This window comes from Pholis gunnellus, assembly GCF_910591455.1.
Source record: "Pholis gunnellus genome assembly, chromosome: 19".
Classification (NCBI taxonomy): domain Eukaryota; kingdom Metazoa; phylum Chordata; class Actinopteri; order Perciformes; family Pholidae; genus Pholis; species Pholis gunnellus.
This window is the reverse complement of record NC_136546.1, coordinates 2,954,008-2,971,125: the sequence shown is the minus strand read 5'-3', so window position 1 is coordinate 2,971,125 and position 17,118 is coordinate 2,954,008. Positions and strand designations below refer to the sequence as shown.

Below are 17,118 nucleotides of genomic sequence, written 5' to 3'. Positions count from 1 at the left end.
CATCATTTTACGGCAGTGTCGACTGCCTTACGACAGAAGCCGTGTTTAGACGCAACGTGGAGTTGTTTACTATTTATGACAGCCCCCACTGGATAAAAACAGTTGTAATCCTGCAAACCAGCATCTATCCGTTGGAAGTTTGACTGTGTGACTAAAGGAAGAAATGGGAAAGCCAAAGAAAAAGAGTGAGTGTGTTACAATGTGTTAAAATGATCTGAAAGGACTTCCTAAACCGGTCTGGCTGGCTTTAGCTTGTTGCTAGTGCTAACTTGTCTTTCCAAGTCTCACAACACGATGACAGCGATACAACTTTAACTTTTAGTCTTAAAAACGAGTCGTACATCTTTTGAAAATCCTTCGTGCTTAAGCCTGAATTCATCCAGTTCCTGAGAACGGGTTTTACAAACTGCAAGAGCTAACACTAGCTGTACCCGAAGCTTGTAGATTCCGTGTTTCGTCTCTGCATGGAAACACTAAAGACATTGTGGTCACACTATGTTGATTATCTTTGATAGGTGATCTCAGCCGGGCTGAGCTGATGATGATGACCATTGCTGATGTTATCGCGCAGCTGGTTGAAGCCCATGAAGAGGGCAAAGACATCAATCTCAACAAGTAAGTGCTCAAGATGTATACACACAGAGTGATCAGAAGTACACTACACAACACATAAGCCTTTTATTGCAGTTCTCTGCAAGCTGTCTGGATGTGTACAGATTACAGTAGATTCCTCCTGTGATTTAAGTCTCAGTGCTGAAGAGTATGAAACAGGGCCTGTGTAAAGGCTGACATCAGCTTTAAGAAGCAACCGTCAGTCATTATTGTTTTTACTTTTGATAGCAATTCTATCTATTTTCTCCTGGCAGTATGACAATACAACTGTTTAATTAACAATGTAATTAATGTTTCATTGTCTTTTTTTAGAAAGAGCCCTTAAATGTAAAGTGTCAGGAAGAGTTATTAGAAGGAAGCATTGTTGTTTGTGACCCGTTGATTGGAACTTTGCGGCAGACTCGTTTTGAATTGTACTTGAGTGTCTGTTCATGGACTTGTACTTTTACATATTAACGTGAGGATTACAAAAGACTAAAACGATGCTCTCCTACTACCATGTACACTAGACTATGCTATATATATATATATTTATTTTTATGATTCTCTTTTCAAAAGAGTGAAGACTAAGACTTCAGCGAAATATGGACTTGAAGCCCAGCCTCGATTGGTCGACATCATTGCTGCCGTTCCACAACACTACCGCCATGCTCTGGTGCCCAAACTAAAGGCCAAACCCATCCGCACTGCCAGCGGGGTAAGTAGCCTGCAAAGCGCCCTGACCTGGGGTCAGCAGTTTAATGCTGAGCTCTGTAGGGCTGTAACCAAACAGCTGAAAGGCATTGGCTGCATTTAGCCAAAGAAATACAATAACTTGTCACAGACAATGCCACATCACTGCAATATGTGTAGTCTGATTGACTTATTTTGCGTCTCCTCTCCAGATCGCGGTGGTGGCTGTGATGTGCAAACCGCACAGATGTCCGCACATCAGCTTCACGGGCAACATCTGTGTGTGAGTAACAGGTGTCCTCCTCACCAGCATTTTTAAGGTTTACTTAATCCTGTTGTGGAAACATTTACATTTTTTATTTGAAAATTGTGCACTGCAGATGTTAGCAGAGCATGATTATGTTCATTTACTCATGCACAAGTTCAGGTCAAAGAACTTGTTGATATGTTGATAAAACCACCGATAGGGGTTCCAGTTGTTATGGCTCATTTAGAACAATTAGTTGTTTTTTTTAATCACATGTTTATTCATTTATTCTTCCAAGCAGACAGTTCAACCCAAAATCCATATTTCCCCTCTTACCTGTAGTGCTATCTATCAATATAAATAGTTTTGGTGTGAGTTACAGAGTGTTGGAGATATCGGCCGTATAGATGTCTCTATAGAAGTCTCCTCTACAATATAATGGCACTATATGGCACTCGGCTTGTGGTGCTCAAAGCACTACAAAAACAATTCCATTTGAAAAACTAGAGAGTAGTGTCTCTTTCCAGAAATCATGAGCCGTTTACTCAAAACAATCCACAGATATTGTTGTGAGCCATTTTATGGAGGGACTATTTTCTTTCAACCATAGTTGAAACGACCATAATAACCGTGTCATGATTTCTGGATAGAGACATCAACTCGCATCCAATCAATCTAGATTGATACATTCAGCCACAGGTAAGAGGATGAATTATTATTATAGTATTTTGGGGTGAACTGTCCCTTTTTTAAATCATCCCTCAATCTGTTCTCTGGCAGCTACTGTCCCGGTGGACCGGACTCAGACTTCGAGTACTCCACACAGTCTTACACCGGCTACGAGGTAAGGTAGTTTCATCAAGTCTTTGTTTTGGGTTGAATTTTGACTTTAAGATATTCATTTTTACCATGTTTTTTTTGATAATTTGTGTTTCTCTCTCTCTGACAGCCAACGTCCATGAGAGCGATCCGAGCACGTTACGACCCCTACCTTCAGACCAGACACCGGGTGGAGCAGGTCAGTGTAGCCCTGCAGTGTCTTTTCAATCCAGGCTTGGCTGTTACCTTTTACACAACAATATTTATATATATATATATATATATATATATATAATGTCGACACATCTGCCTCTGTTTAGTTTAGCTGTGGAACGTCTTTTATATAGTCACAAGGTGCTAAAACTAAAAACCATAAAACAAATTCCCCAAATCAGCTTCTGTGCAGTGACCGTCGATGCTTGCACGTGTATAAATCATAAGCATTGATAATATATCTAGTTCACAGTAATGAGTGTCATGGCTTTGCCCCCCCGCCTGCCAAGACCCGACCCCAATTACGCCCTTATTTAAATTTATGGCCACATTAGTCTAATGCAGCGGAGCAATCTGCGAATCTCACTTTGCCACAGTCCTCCTCTGTTTCCATTGAGTTCAGACAGTTGGAAGTCAGCTTGATGTGCAATCCTGTTTCAAGTTTCAAGAGAGTCTTGATCTCTCAAGATACTATGCTCAATCCTAATAACTACTATTGATATTATGAACATTATTTTACTTTATTGTACTCCTAATTAGGAGCCTGTAAAATGTCTCAATACTATATATATATATATATATATATATATATATATATATATATATATATATATATATATATATCAATACAATAATATATTGTGTGTGTGTGTGTGTGTGTGTGTGTGTGTGTGTGTGTGTGTGTGTGTGTGTGTGTGTGTGTGTGTGTGTGTGTGTGTGTGTGTGTGTGTGTGTGTGTGTGTGTGTGTGTGTGTGTGTGTGTGTGTGTGTGTGTCGACCTGCAGCTGAAGCAGCTGGGTCACAGCGTGGACAAGGTGGAGTTCATCGTGATGGGCGGGACCTTCATGGCTCTGCCCGAGGAGTACAGAGACTACTTCATCAGGAACCTGCACGACGCCCTGTCAGGACACACCTCCAACAATGTGGCCGAGGCCGTCAGGTAACACCCCCCCACCCCCCCAGTGTTTCATGCTTGTGACGCACCTGCAGGTTTTATCTATGGATGAGTCAGTTACTATGATACAGTTCTGGAGCAACATTTCTGGCAATTTTGATATTTGTATAGTGTTCTTATTCTTCCTCTTAATAAAAGGTTAACCTCATTCTGTGTTTATTGCAACTGCAAAGAAGCATGTCTGAGAATATTTAACAGTCGTCTCCAGCAGAGGGAGCTTCTCCACCATTTGTAGAATTTCCTGGACAGTCATTCATTTAGCGTTTTTCCACTGCTGGAGATTTCCTTCCCACTGACATATGACTATGTGACATCATCCTGTTTTATGGACAGAAACTTAAAGGTTGCATTTTGCAAATGTCATTTATTTAGTTCGGACCTGAAAGATATTGAATTTGCAGTAAGAAGATGGAACCAGAAAATATTAGGATTTATTTCCTTAAATAATGAACTAATTATAAAAAATATCAGCTAATCTTTCTGTCTCATATAATCCATAATTCCACTTTGTCATCATGAAGTTGACATTTTTTTAACATAAATATATTTTTTTAAACATAAATAAAAAACAGCGACTATAAGAATAAGCACTACATCCCTCTCCTCCCGTCCGTTCCCAGTGCAAAAAGAAAAACTCTTTTCTGTGTGTGCTATACAACACGGGAAAGATTGCACCGTATCTCCCTGAACATTTTCCACCGTGATGTGTTTTACATCCCCTTGACCCCCCCTCCCATCAAACTTAACACAGCTAAACACCAGACATTCTGTGGGAAGCCACGGCGTGAGGATCATCTCCACAGATTAGGCTGCTGAATGAACCCGCTCAGGAAGATAAGCGAGGCCTCTCTCAATGAGTCCTCTTCGGTTCCCTCCGATCGATCTCCAGGTGAATTCAGCCGCACGTCTGCTCAGTATGGATGAGCAGCAACTTTCTTTTTAGATGACTTGGAGACAATTCAAAGACAAAGTAGAAATACCCATTCGTCGAAAAGACGTCATACAGACCATTTGACCAAATAATGACATTTTCCTCAGGACCGAGGCTGTGTGTTTGTTTGTCAGCGGGGGCGGGCTATTTAATTCTCTCAAGTCCGATAAGACCAGAGAGGCCAGTGTGTGTGAGTGTGTTCCCTTCCCGTATGTGTTTGTCACCGTGTGTGTCTGCTATCAGCAGCCTTCGTTAAGATGCTGTGATTGGGGTAATTGCGGTGGCTGCTGCTCAGTTTGTGAAGGAGGAAACTTGGTTCGGTTGACTGGGGACAGCTCGTGTGTGTGTGTGTGTGTGTGTGTGTGTGTGTGTGTGTGTGTGTGTGTGTGTGTGTGTGTGTGTGTGTGTGTGTGTGTGTGTGTGTGTGTGTGTGTGTGTGTGAGATGTTTGTGATGTTTGTGATGTCTCACATCTCGCATGTGTGCGGGGGTGAGCGTTTTTTGTCACCACGCTCCCGATCTGATCCCAACAGCGAGGTACTGTGAGATAATCGGCCGAGATAATAGACTTTTTATTGATTCACCCAACACAATCTGATCACCCTCTCCAGAGCACACACTCCTGTAATTGGTGTAAATCAGCCAGCAGACTGTAAAAGATGGACATTTATCGCCGGCAGATACAGAATCGGGAGGAATATGCGGCGCCATGAGGGGAGCTAATGGTCCCACGGCATGCAGGCAAAACTCATTCTGTGATCGGTCGCAAAGCTGGCCTAGTGTTGGGGAATCGGTTGGGGAAGTGAGATAAAAGTAGTATAGAAGTAAAAGATAAGACAGTGAAGAGTTGGGGAGGGCTATAGTTTATTCGGCCCGATAATTGGACGCGTTTGCTTTTGTAAGAATATCGTGTTCTCAGTCAGACAAATATACAGATGCCATTGTTTCCCATTTGTAAAATGAGTTGGTGCTCCCGCCCGTAATGTGTGTGCATGTTTCATTTTAGTCTCGCTTTAAAAGTTTGGTTGAAAACGAAGATGAACGTGAGGATTACTAGTCATTGAAAACTCACTGAAAGTCTTCATGGGAAATCGTTGGATAGCTTGTTCAATTAATGCTACAGCGGTCTCCTGCTGCTCAGGGGCCCCTCGGCCCCTTGAGGTCCAACCGGCACGAACTGATTGATTAATTAAAACCTACATGAACTGTTTTTTTCTCCCTTTTGGAGGAAACCTATTATCACCTCATGAAGTTAATGTGGTGAACAGTGCACACAGTCGTTTCATCCAGCTGTGGAGGTACTGCCAACTAGTTAGATTCCATTAAAGATGTCATGTTTTGGTTGTGTACAAAGCTAGTTATGTTCACATCTAAAAGACACAAAATGGATCATTTTTTTGGAATGAAAAAGTGATGTGGGAGATGACTCTTCAATTATTATTATTACCAACCCTAACCCATACAACCATTGTAAGCAAACTATTGTTATTAGAGCAATCTTTTTTTGGTTTGTTTTCCTCATGTCTAGCCGGACACTGATACCAACCTGTAAACACAGCAGGAGAACAACTCCAAACCCCTTCAGGACTTCTAAATAACTGAACAATCTCAGAATTGAACTTGCTTTTGACACAGAGTAAACACTCATTAATGTCTCATTTCACATTTGCATTGCAAACATGATCTTTTTTTTCCCCATCCTCTGCTTCCTTTATTGCATTTTAGTGTGTCCATAATGTGGGGCCAGAGTCTGGATAATGAGCCGTGCAAACTCCCAGCTTGTAAATTGATGTTGCTTAATGATCCCAGCATAAAACACACTCCAACATACTCAGTGGGACTAAAATAAATAGAATAAAGAGGTTATTATATCAAAGCAAGAATTATATTATAAGATATAAGACTATTAAGAGCAGAACTAATCTATGACAGGAATGACTGAGACAGTTTCCTCATGCAGGTACTCTGAGCGCAGTAACACCAAGTGTGTGGGGATCACCATCGAGACGCGGCCCGACTACTGCCTGAAGAGACACCTCAGCGACATGCTGGGCTACGGCTGCACCCGGCTGGAGATAGGAGTCCAGAGTGTGTTTGAAGACGTGGCCCGAGACACCAACAGGTCAGTACGTCACAGGGATGAGTGAATGAGCAGACGTGGCCATTATAGGAGCCGGTCCGATGGCGTGTGATGGAGAGAACGTGCTTTTCTTTCTGTTACCTTCCGGGCTTGTTTCTTCCAGAGGCCACACGGTGCGGGCCGTATGCGAGTCTTTCCAGCTCTCCAAGGACGCCGGCTTCAAGGTGGTCGCCCACATGATGCCAGACCTGCCCAACGTGGGCATGGAGAGGGACGTGGAGCAGTTTATCGTAAGCTTTCAGAAATATGATTTGTTGTTAATTTTAACAGATTATTTAAATACATAATTATACCGTCACCCTATCTTGATTTGAATTTAGAGAAGGAAATCCTTCGTAGAAATAATACCATATGTGAGCCAACAGAGTAACAAAATAAACCACAAGACATGTTGTGCGTACAGTAGCATTGGGCTAAGCGCTAGAAAGTTCTAGAGTCATTTGGTTCAGGTAGACTTTAGGGAGGTTGCTGCCTGGCTACAGACTTCAAATGTTACTATAAATGTCATGCAACAAGTCAATGATTGCGTTTGTGACATTAGCAATCATATCTCCTTCCTTTGCTCGGCATCAGCGTGCGTCACCGCTACTTATTTCACAGTGGTGTAGCAACAAGTAAGTCCTACATGTAGCGTCTTCAAAATAGAAAAACGGAAGAGCTGCGACAGTCGACTCGCGGTCTCAACTGTGGCGCGACTCAGTAGAGAATCCCGTCAGATGTGGCTCAGCAGCAGGCTCTCTTCACAGCTCTGATTGGAAACACAGCTGTAATGTGAGTGTGTGGGACCAGACAAACGCCTGACTGTAGGATGTAAATGAAGACTCTGTTTGAGGCTCATTTGGCTTCTTTTCTCTTTTTTTTTACACTGATGAAAACAGAAATGAAGTGATTAGCAACACAAAGAAGGAAAAGAAAATATTTTCACTAATTGGTGCAGGCGAGAATCTGACGCACACCGGTAACTCTTACCAAAACATGTCACTCATTGTCTCGGATCCAACAATAGCAACAACATCCCTCTCTATTTGACTGTGAGTTGAACTGTTTCTGTGTTTTGTTGTTGCTTTTTTTTTTGGGGGGGGGGGGGGGGATTTGGGGTTTTGGCACTTTGTGAGAGTAAAGTTTAAAATGTAGCGTGACATTTTCAGAAATACGTTGATGCACTTTCTCGCTGGAAATAAGATGAGAAGATTAAGTATGAAGATAGAGGCGGGAGACGTTAGCTTAGCATAACAACTTGAGTCTGCAGCAATGCTAGCCGTACTGAGAGGTTATACTCTGACACAGCGGTGATTTGAGTGACTATAGTTCTTCGGATTCATCCTCTGGGGACCATAAATCTATTCATTTGATGGGAATCCATCCAACATATTTCAGTCTGGACCAAAGTGATGGACCGTCCGACTCACAGACGACCATCCAGATTGTTATTTTTTTGTTAATACTGGTGGGAAAAAAACTACTGTGTGTATATATACACGTATGCTGATGCTGATCTACGATAAGATCATCTTTCGGTCGGGCTGTAACTAAAAAAGTCGTAGTTGTGCGAAAGCAAAGCACCATTTTTCGAGGTTATTTTTTGTGTGTTGTTAATACTGACTGAGGAAAATGGGAATATTCAAGCACTCAGGACATCTCCAATCTTCTGAGCAGCAACAGCTCGGAGTGCTTCATTTTTCACAAGAAAATATTGAAGAGAGTCTGTGTCTTCCTGCAGATTTGTTCCTGTGTGTGTGTGTGTGTGTGTGTGTGTGTGTGTGTGTGTGTGTGTGTGTGTGTGTGTGTGTGTGTGTGTGTGTGTGTGTGTGTGTGTGTGTGTGTGTGTGTGTGTGTGTGTAATGTTGGGGCAGCAGCAGGTTGGCAATAAATGTGTATTCGGCCGACTGAGTCTCTTTCTTTGCTTTCCTGTTACACTTCCTCTGTCACTTCTCCTGCTGAACTTCATTTCTTCCTTCGTCTCTGCTGTCTCTCGTCTCTCCAGCGTGTTCTCTCTCCCGTCTCCTTGTTTTTGTCTCTTTCTGTCGTCTCCATTATCTTTCGCTTCATCTTTTTCCTCCACTCTCCTCTCCAATCGTAACTTTCCACTCGACGCTTTCACTCCTCTTCTGTCGGACGGTCTCTCTTCTCCCCCATCTCGCCCGTCGCCTCGTCTGTGTCTCGTCTGTCTCTTCCAGGCCCCCCTCCCCCTCCCTCCCTCCTCTCTTATCACGCCGACACTTTCAGATCATACAGCTTGTGTGTGTCTCCCCTTTTGCTCTTCCTTGTCACATCTAATCTCCCATGACATGCAACCGTGTCAGTGAGCGGGGAAAATACACAGCTTCCTGAACATCTTCACTCCGGGATCCAAACTAAGCATCTCAGGATTCTTTTAGCGGAATCCATAAACTTCCCTGCTGCACTTCGAACACAGGTTGAGTCTAGTAATAGTCAGACGGGAAGTGGAAAATAGATTAAAAAAAATATGACAGGTTTTCCACAGAATTAATTATATTCAGGTTGGCTCAATTTAAAGTTCCTAATTGAGTTTTGACCACTGGTTGCGCTATGGAGCAATGTTGTTATGAGTGGGCCCCTGTTTTGTTTGCATCAGGCACATGCATAAGTACACCATAATGTAAACAATGCAGGACTTAAAATATTCTGAAAATTGAAAAAGGAAATGGATTTAACATAATTGTTGGACCTCAATGATACACATAGTGCATTTTGGTTTGTCAAGATGTGAAGATAACTTGTTTCTTTACAATCAACAGCATCTTTACCGGTTACCCTCAACTAGACCGTATTTTACATAAAAAAGGAAATGGATCCAGATGTGTGCAACTTGCATTTTAAGCAAAAATTAACTTTAGATGTCAAAGGAACAATATGCAATAGTGACAACTATCTTTTAAAATGGATACTGCCATCCAAATTCTAATTAGTTGAGGTGGTTGTTTCCCCCTGTACTGAAGCGTCGAAGACTCAAAGCTCACGCTGGTTGCTAGTTTGAGGACAATGAATCTACACAAGCGCAAGAGGAGCGAACAACACAAAAACACGGCTTGAGATAAAGCTAACGCTAACACAACTGTGTGCTAACTCTGTGTGTTGGGCGGAAAAAGTATCATTAGCTAAAAGGATTGTTCGGCCAGTGAGAACTAACGTTATCTGTAGGCTAGCTAGCTAACGTTAGCTACATTGTTCCACTAAAATATCTATCTTACAAACTAATAATGTTAGCGAAATTTGAATGCATTCATTAAGCAGTGTATAGGATTTAGTGGCATCGAGTGGTGAGGTTGCAGATTGCAATAAACTGAACAAGCCTCCGCTCACACTTCCCTTTCCAAGCGTGTCGGATAACTACGGTGGCCTACAGGGAATGTAAAATCATAAAAGGCCCTTTCTAGAGCCAGTGTTTGGTTCAAACATAGACGTAGTCACCGCAACGTCACCCATTGGTTTGTGGACTACGGTTGTGAAGCTAGAGTTCGGCATTTTGGACATTGCCGTCTTGGTTTTTGGCCTTTGCCATTTTGTTTTTTGACACAAGAGGGTGGACCTAAGTACAAGCGAAGACTGAATGAGACATTTTTAGCCAACAAAAATTTTACAATTTACTTTGAACTGAAAACTCACTGTGAAAGGGTTAATTTAATTTACTAAATGAACATCATGCTGTATTGAAGAAGACTTGAAACTAGAGATTGAGACAAAGTTTACAATGTTTACTGAGGTAATAAATCAAGAGAGAATGTTGCCACCTGTGTGCAACATGGCGGACTACGTGAAGAGGACCCGCTGCTTATGTAGATATAAATGGCTAATTCCAAGCTAACGAAAATGTGACGAGTCTTACTATAAGGTGACGCAAACACTAATGAAAACATAGAGCCACCTCAATCCTACACACTATTTCAGGGGAATAAAACTATTTTGTTGAATGGATAAAAAAAATCTGGATGAATATTTTTTTTATCTCAAGACTGAGCAATTCATCTGTGGTAATAATTTTAGCTATAATTGTGCAGCCCGTCCTGCACTAAGACTGCAGCTGCCCCATGACCCTTAAAAGGATTAAGCATGGGAATATAATAAGTGGACAGATGAATAAAAAAATCCAGCTTATAGGTTTTGTTTGCTTGCCGTATCCAATTTGATAAGAAAGGGAAGCAAATGCTGCAAATATGATGCAAATAGCTGCTGAGGTTTCAGTGGAGGGATGTTTACTCGAAAATAAAAACCATGAAAAATTGTTAATAATTATTTAATTCAGACACAGAGCTCTTCAGGGCTGGTTGCCAGCTATAGGAAGGATCTCTTAAAATGTTTTTGAGTTTGCATTAATCCCATTCGTTCACATGCGTTCTTCCTTCAGCCGTTATCTTTCTTGCGTGTGTTGTTCTGATCATATCCCAGCTGAATTCCTAATGTCGGCCGGGACCACAGACCCGTTTCAGGAGCAGCAGTGAGCAGCAGCAGGAGAGCTTTGCATCCTCCTCGCGTCTATCATGGCTGTCCTGATAAAGAAATTCGATTACAACTTCCTCCCGGCCTTAGATGCTCCCGCACTTATCTCCCGTATACAGATGCTCCGTGTCCCGGGGGAGGCATCCCTTTAAAGGGTTCCTCTCCACCGACCAAAGGAGCTCTGATATGTGATCCAAAAAAAAAAAAAGGAGCAGGTGCAGAATCAAAATAGTGTCTCATCTCTTCTTTTTTTGGGTATGGAAGAATTGTTATTTGTCAGATTGGCTCCCCGATCCCTCCCTTTAGGGGTTTAGTGCAGGGCCATGTGGGACATGTCCCCGTGTGATTATGAGCTGTGACGAGAGAGAGAGAGATCATGAGATACCGATAATGCGGCCTATTTTGGAGAATGCGCCTCGATTCCAGATCTTCACGGTTCTGATCATGATAGCGGAGCAGAGAGGGGAGGAGGATGACTGGAAAGCACACTGATTCCTCTTCGCCGTGATAAACCAGACCCAGAAAAAGGCCCTGCAATTGAATAACGCAACGCTGTTTCGTGGTTGATATCTGCTTTACACAAGCTCTGTGGATGCCCTCCTTCACATTTTAGGAGGCGGTGCCTTTGCGAATGGAGTCTTTTTATTGACCTTTTCTTTCTTTTCTTCCCCATGAATAAAATAAACTCAGGCTTTCTTTTCGAACCACCTTTATTCATTTCCTCTTCATTCTTTTTCGCTGTGTTAATTTAAAGAATAAGCTGCGTACGTCTCAAATTCAACCCTGCAGACAGTAAATGTCGGTCCATACCGTGAGGTAAAACAGATGATGTCAAATAAATGTATGCGTTGCTGTTCTTCATGTTGAAGTACTTCAGTGTGTTAAATTCATTTCAGATTGTGTCAGAAGGTTAATGAGAAACAAACTGACTTTGTGATTTTTTTTTGTTCAGCCGTAATGTCTCCAGACCAATGTGGATGCAGAGCAATGCCATTCGCTTTAGGCTTTAACACGTCACATGGATCTACGTGTTTTCTTGCAGGAGTTTTTCGAGAACCCAGCGTTCAGGCCCGATGGCTTGAAGCTGTACCCGACGCTGGTGATCCGAGGTACGGGCCTGTATGAGCTGTGGAAGACGGGCCGGTACAAGAGCTACACGCCTAGTGCCCTGGTGGACCTGGTGGCCCGCATCCTGGCACTGGTGCCCCCCTGGACAAGGGTCTACCGGGTGCAGAGGTGAGACAACAAAGGTCTTAGTGACAGGAGTCCTCTGGAATACTTCTAAATGCTTTGAGAATTACTCTTTAGACATTTTTTTTATTTTTTTTATTGCACATCAAATGGTTGTTTTTTAAGTTCTTTAACACATAATGCAATTATCATACGGCAAAAAGGTAACCTCATTTTTTTCTGGAGCGAGGCTGATTTTTCTGAGCTTTAATAAATGCATCAACCAATCATGTTGTGCGGAACACAGAGGTTCCGTAGTCTGAAACCAAGACGGGAAACCTCACTACTCCGTTCAACCTTTACGAAGGCAGGGCAGACCAGATCCGCTCCTTCTGTTCTTACCTTTCACAATAAAAGCCCTAGACATATACACTTATATATACACACACATGTAAGGCCTTTAAGCCAAAAATGTAGGAAGTACAGAAGTTAAAACTGACAAGCCTGTTGTTTTTCTTCAAACGTTGCCAGAAAGGAGCTACTTATAGACTTAAATGTCCCATATTGTAGAAAGTGAGATTTTGATTTGATTATGAATCAGGTCTAGGTGCTATATATATATATATATATATATATATATATATATATATATATATATATATATATATATATATATATACATATATATATATACATATATATATATATACATATATATATATATATATACATATATATATATATATATATATATATATATATATATATACATACATACTGTGAAAATATCAATACACTCAATCCACAGAGAAATGCACCCAGCCCGTATGGAGACATTGTGCCTTTTAAACAAGCCGCCAGGACGTTTGTAAGGATGTGACGTCACAACGACACAGTCACCGGTAGAAAAGATGCTAAACTAGTGTAGTTGGTACAACCAGTGAGTCTTCGGCTGCAGTGACACCGCGATGCGGGTGACAGCGCAGAATTTGGAAGACCAGGAAACACTGACCAATCAGAGCACACTGGACTTTTTTTGGGAGGGGGCTCTTAAAGAGACAGGCGGTAAAACAAAGCGTTTCAAACATAGTGATTACAGGTACATTCAGAAAGAACTTACATTAAAGTAGGTAAAGATGCGCTTGTTGAAACACAAAATAAAAAAAGTGTTAAACCGAAAATGAGCATTATGTTCCCTTTAAGATATTTTGTGAATACAGCCTCAGGGATATATTTATGTTTCTGTGGTTGCATTTGTAAAATACAATTTGAAAGCTTCCATCATTGTATGTATCCTCTTGTCTTTTCCTTGCTCTTGTACCACCTATCAGGGACATCCCCATGCCGCTGGTGAGCTCCGGAGTGGAGCACGGCAACCTGAGAGAGTTGGCCCTGGCCCGGATGAAAGACATGGGCACTGAGGTGAGACTCAAACTAAGACTCTGTGTCAGCTCACTTTTGAGTGAGGAAGCCAATAAACTATAGACTTATCCATCTGGGACGCGATCCAAACGGGTACCGTAGAACTTTGACTGTCAGAATCATTTACATCTGATCGAATAAGATGAGTGAAGTAGAGTTTCAAACTGTTGGAGCGTAGAATTGGAGCACCCTCTCTTCCACGACATTTATTGACTTTATGTTGGAAAGTAAAAAGTAGATGACAACTTTAGGAGTTCATCCAGCCTGAAAATGACCAGGGAGGGGTGCACCTAACCAACCAGCACAGCGCATGGAGCAGAGGACCCCGTACCAACTCCCATCACAAAAAGACTGCTCATCAGAAAACACGTATGGGGTAAAGAGTTCTGTTAGAAACAAGCAGGGCGCTTATTGACCGTCAGGCTGAAATAAGACCACATCAAGATCAGTGGCAACTTCTGCTCTTTTCCCACCACCCCCACTGGTAAAACGTTATGCTTTATTATCTAATTATTAATGAATTCATGATCACTTGCAAAATCTCTTTTTACAGAGTCTTTGTTTGTTTTTACAGACCAGAATTCTGGTCTATTTTGCCATGATTTCACTTTTATTTCAGGGTATTGCAGTCCATCCATGATCTGAAAGCCTTTAAAGTAAAGCGTAATTTATGCTTTGTGTCACAGTGACGTCACACCATCAGATACATCCCTTCACATTGAGGTCCTTGTTGCGGGTATTCGCCTTCACGTGCACCTCCAACGTTTTCTAACCACGCGGATGCAAATGGTCAGAGAATTTTGTGGAGCTTTGAGAATGTCATTTTTCCGTGAAAAGACCGAGGCCTAATAGTCCTTACGATGTCAGTCCTGGTTGATTCTAACGGCAACGGCAAGTTCGGTTTAATGCTACAGGTTTCCAGAATTCTGAGGGCGGCAAATACTCCGTGAGCAGCTACATTCACATCTGAAATACAACAGAAGAGCAACTGGTGTTTCTGTTGTCAGTGCAGCCAAACAAATTCACATTGTTCCACTGGAGACATCAGTCACTAAACTGTGTTTTTCCATCATGCCACAAGCAACGTTGCTGAGGAGTTAGATGGAGGAATAAAAAGGTTAAAACGGCCATTGTCGTGTTTTCTACACGCATTTTTGACTGCTTCACAATAAAAGTGTTTTTCTTCCAGTTGAATGCTTTTAATGTGAAGGAGTGGCAGAAGGAGATGTTGGGTCAACAAGGAGTGTGAACGCGAGTAAATGACATACAATTATAAAACATTGGAAGACTGCATGTCGCATCATTTCTGGTGAACCTGTCATGCATGTGGAGGCAATATGGAAGGGAGGAATGGCAGACCCTGCCACGAACAATGAAAAACTACTGCTTTAAGAGGTGTTTACAGAATGTAAATCCCCTGAATGGCTATTGCTGAAAAATAACCAGCATAAATAGAGTTAGATTTTGAGTGTCTTTTCTCTGTGTGCAGTGTCGAGACGTGAGAACACGAGAGGTGGGCATTCAGGAGATCCACCACAAAGTCAGACCGTACCAGGTAACGGACAGCATCCTGGAGAGGGAGTCGTATTGCTCAACACACTGATCATAAAAGAAGGCTTACATTTACCAAATGCTGTGTGTTTGCTGCACAACCGCTCCATTCCCTAACAAAGTGTGTGTGTGTGTGTGTGTGTGTGTGTGTGTGTGTGTGTGTGTGTGTGTGTGTGTGTGTGTGTGTGTGTGTGTGTGTGTGTGTGTGTGTGTGTGTGTGTGTGTGTGTGTGTGTGTGTGTGTGTCCAGGTGGAGCTGGTGCGGAGGGACTACATGGCCAACGGCGGCTGGGAGACCTTCCTCTCCTACGAGGACCCGGAGCAGGACATCCTGATTGGCCTGCTGCGCCTGCGCCGCTGCTCCCCGCAGTCCTTCCGCCCGGAGCTTAAAGGGGGCGTGTCCATCGTCCGCGAGCTGCACGTTTACGGCAGCGTCGTCCCCGTCAGCAGCCGGGACCCCAGCAAGTTCCAGCACCAGGTACACGGGCACTAGAGAAGACACCCAAACAACCCCGGCCTGATTCACCACAAAATAAGGCACAAGCAGCTCAAACGTTTCCTCCTTCCTTCCTGCGTCAGGGTTTTGGCATGATGCTGATGGAGGAGGCAGAGAGGATTGCCAGAGATGAACACGGTTCCAGCAAAATGGCCGTTATCTCAGGTAAGAACACAAACGGCACGGGGGAGCATCGTTTATCCTCTCCTCAGACAATCCTTGTCTGGATGGTGGAACGAAGCTGCAGTCGGAGGCAGATGGTGTGGGCAGATAATTAGTACAATGATGATAGAGGCACGAATAATGAGGAAATGCGTCGTTTGGTGAGGCTGTCCACGTGATCCCGTCGGCGTAATCCCAGCCCGTCACAATTCAGCCTGCGTTTTACAGTTTAATGACATGAAAATAAATATGAAACGCCACTTTTTGCTGCGACGCGGTGGATTAATTAAGAAAATACAGACACATCTGTATACTTTCTTGAAGTTTCCACAAGGATCAATGCATGTTTAATGTGAATCAGCAGTGTTTTTTCCACTGGTGGCTGTTTCACTTCTCCTTTTTTTTTTTTTTGCAGGCGTAGGAACAAGGAACTATTACAGGAAGATGGGCTACGAGTTGGAGGGGCCGTACATGTTGAAGGACCTCTACGGACCTGGAACCGACTGAACCTGGACAGTGTTTTTATTCTGGACAGTGGAGACACACGATCGTATTTATCAAGACAATATTCCAGGGACACGGTTGCTGCAGTGTGTTTTAGTGAAGCTAAAGGAGATAATGGTTGGGGGTGCTTTTTGTTTACACACCGGGACCTGCTGCTGCTTTATTTAGATAAGGAGACGACGTGAGAGGGCGCGAGGAGTAAAGTTATTCGGGAGGAAGCCAGAGCGTGTTGTGGACGAGTGCAATTTAAGATGCAAACATTCTTTACTGCAGTAAAAGAAAGGTCAAATTTGAGTCTGCTAAACCGGCTCCCTGTCAATGATTGTTTGACAAGAAATGAGAACTATCCCGCTGAGACGATTTTAAGAAATAATTCTATTTACATGTGTCTGGTAAAGAAACACCCGAATGTCTGGGTGTCCCTGAAATAGTTCCTGTGTCTTCGTCCAGGATTAGCAGTTAATCACGTTTTGTGCTGCGACTGAATAGAAAACCATCACGAGTCGAGCGTTTCCTGAATGGCTGACGGTGGATGAATGAACTGCGGGAAGTGTCCTCGCTGGGCAGATGTTGTGAATCGTGCAATTTTGATTTACAGGGCAGGAAATTGAATATTAGCGTGACATAAATTGCTTTTCAAAGCGCCGACAGTTAATCCTATTACTTGTGTTCCTGACGCACGCTTCATGTATTCTGGTATATTCCAGATGTTAAGACACATCACATAATAGTTTTTTTTTCTCAAGGAATAAAGTATATTTCAGTTAC

At 42.6% G+C, this 17,118-nt stretch overlaps 1 protein-coding gene across 1 annotated transcript; it reads left to right on the top strand.

Annotated features, from left to right (window-relative positions):
• Positions 1-48: 48 nt before the first annotated feature.
• On the top strand, positions 49-17,118 carry elp3 (elongator acetyltransferase complex subunit 3). The gene is made up of 15 exons (XM_079180197.1): positions 49-185; positions 516-615; positions 1,171-1,309; positions 1,497-1,567; positions 2,312-2,375; positions 2,481-2,549; positions 3,349-3,503; positions 6,409-6,570; positions 6,692-6,818; positions 12,089-12,282; positions 13,548-13,638; positions 15,128-15,193; positions 15,439-15,666; positions 15,768-15,849; positions 16,262-17,118. The coding sequence occupies exons 1-15, from the start codon at positions 164-166 to the stop codon at positions 16,351-16,353; spliced, it is 1,662 nt and encodes a 553-aa protein (XP_079036323.1). The 5' UTR covers positions 49-163; the 3' UTR covers positions 16,354-17,118.

Coding starts and splice junctions, on each gene's coding strand:
- elp3 (XM_079180197.1), top strand. CDS start 164: ATGGGAAAGCCAAAGAAAAAGA. Junction 13,639..15,127: donor TGAAAGACATGGGCACTGAG/GTGAGACTCAAA, acceptor CTCTGTGTGCAG/TGTCGAGACGTGAGAACACG. Junction 15,667..15,767: donor CCAGCAAGTTCCAGCACCAG/GTACACGGGCAC, acceptor TTCCTGCGTCAG/GGTTTTGGCATGATGCTGAT.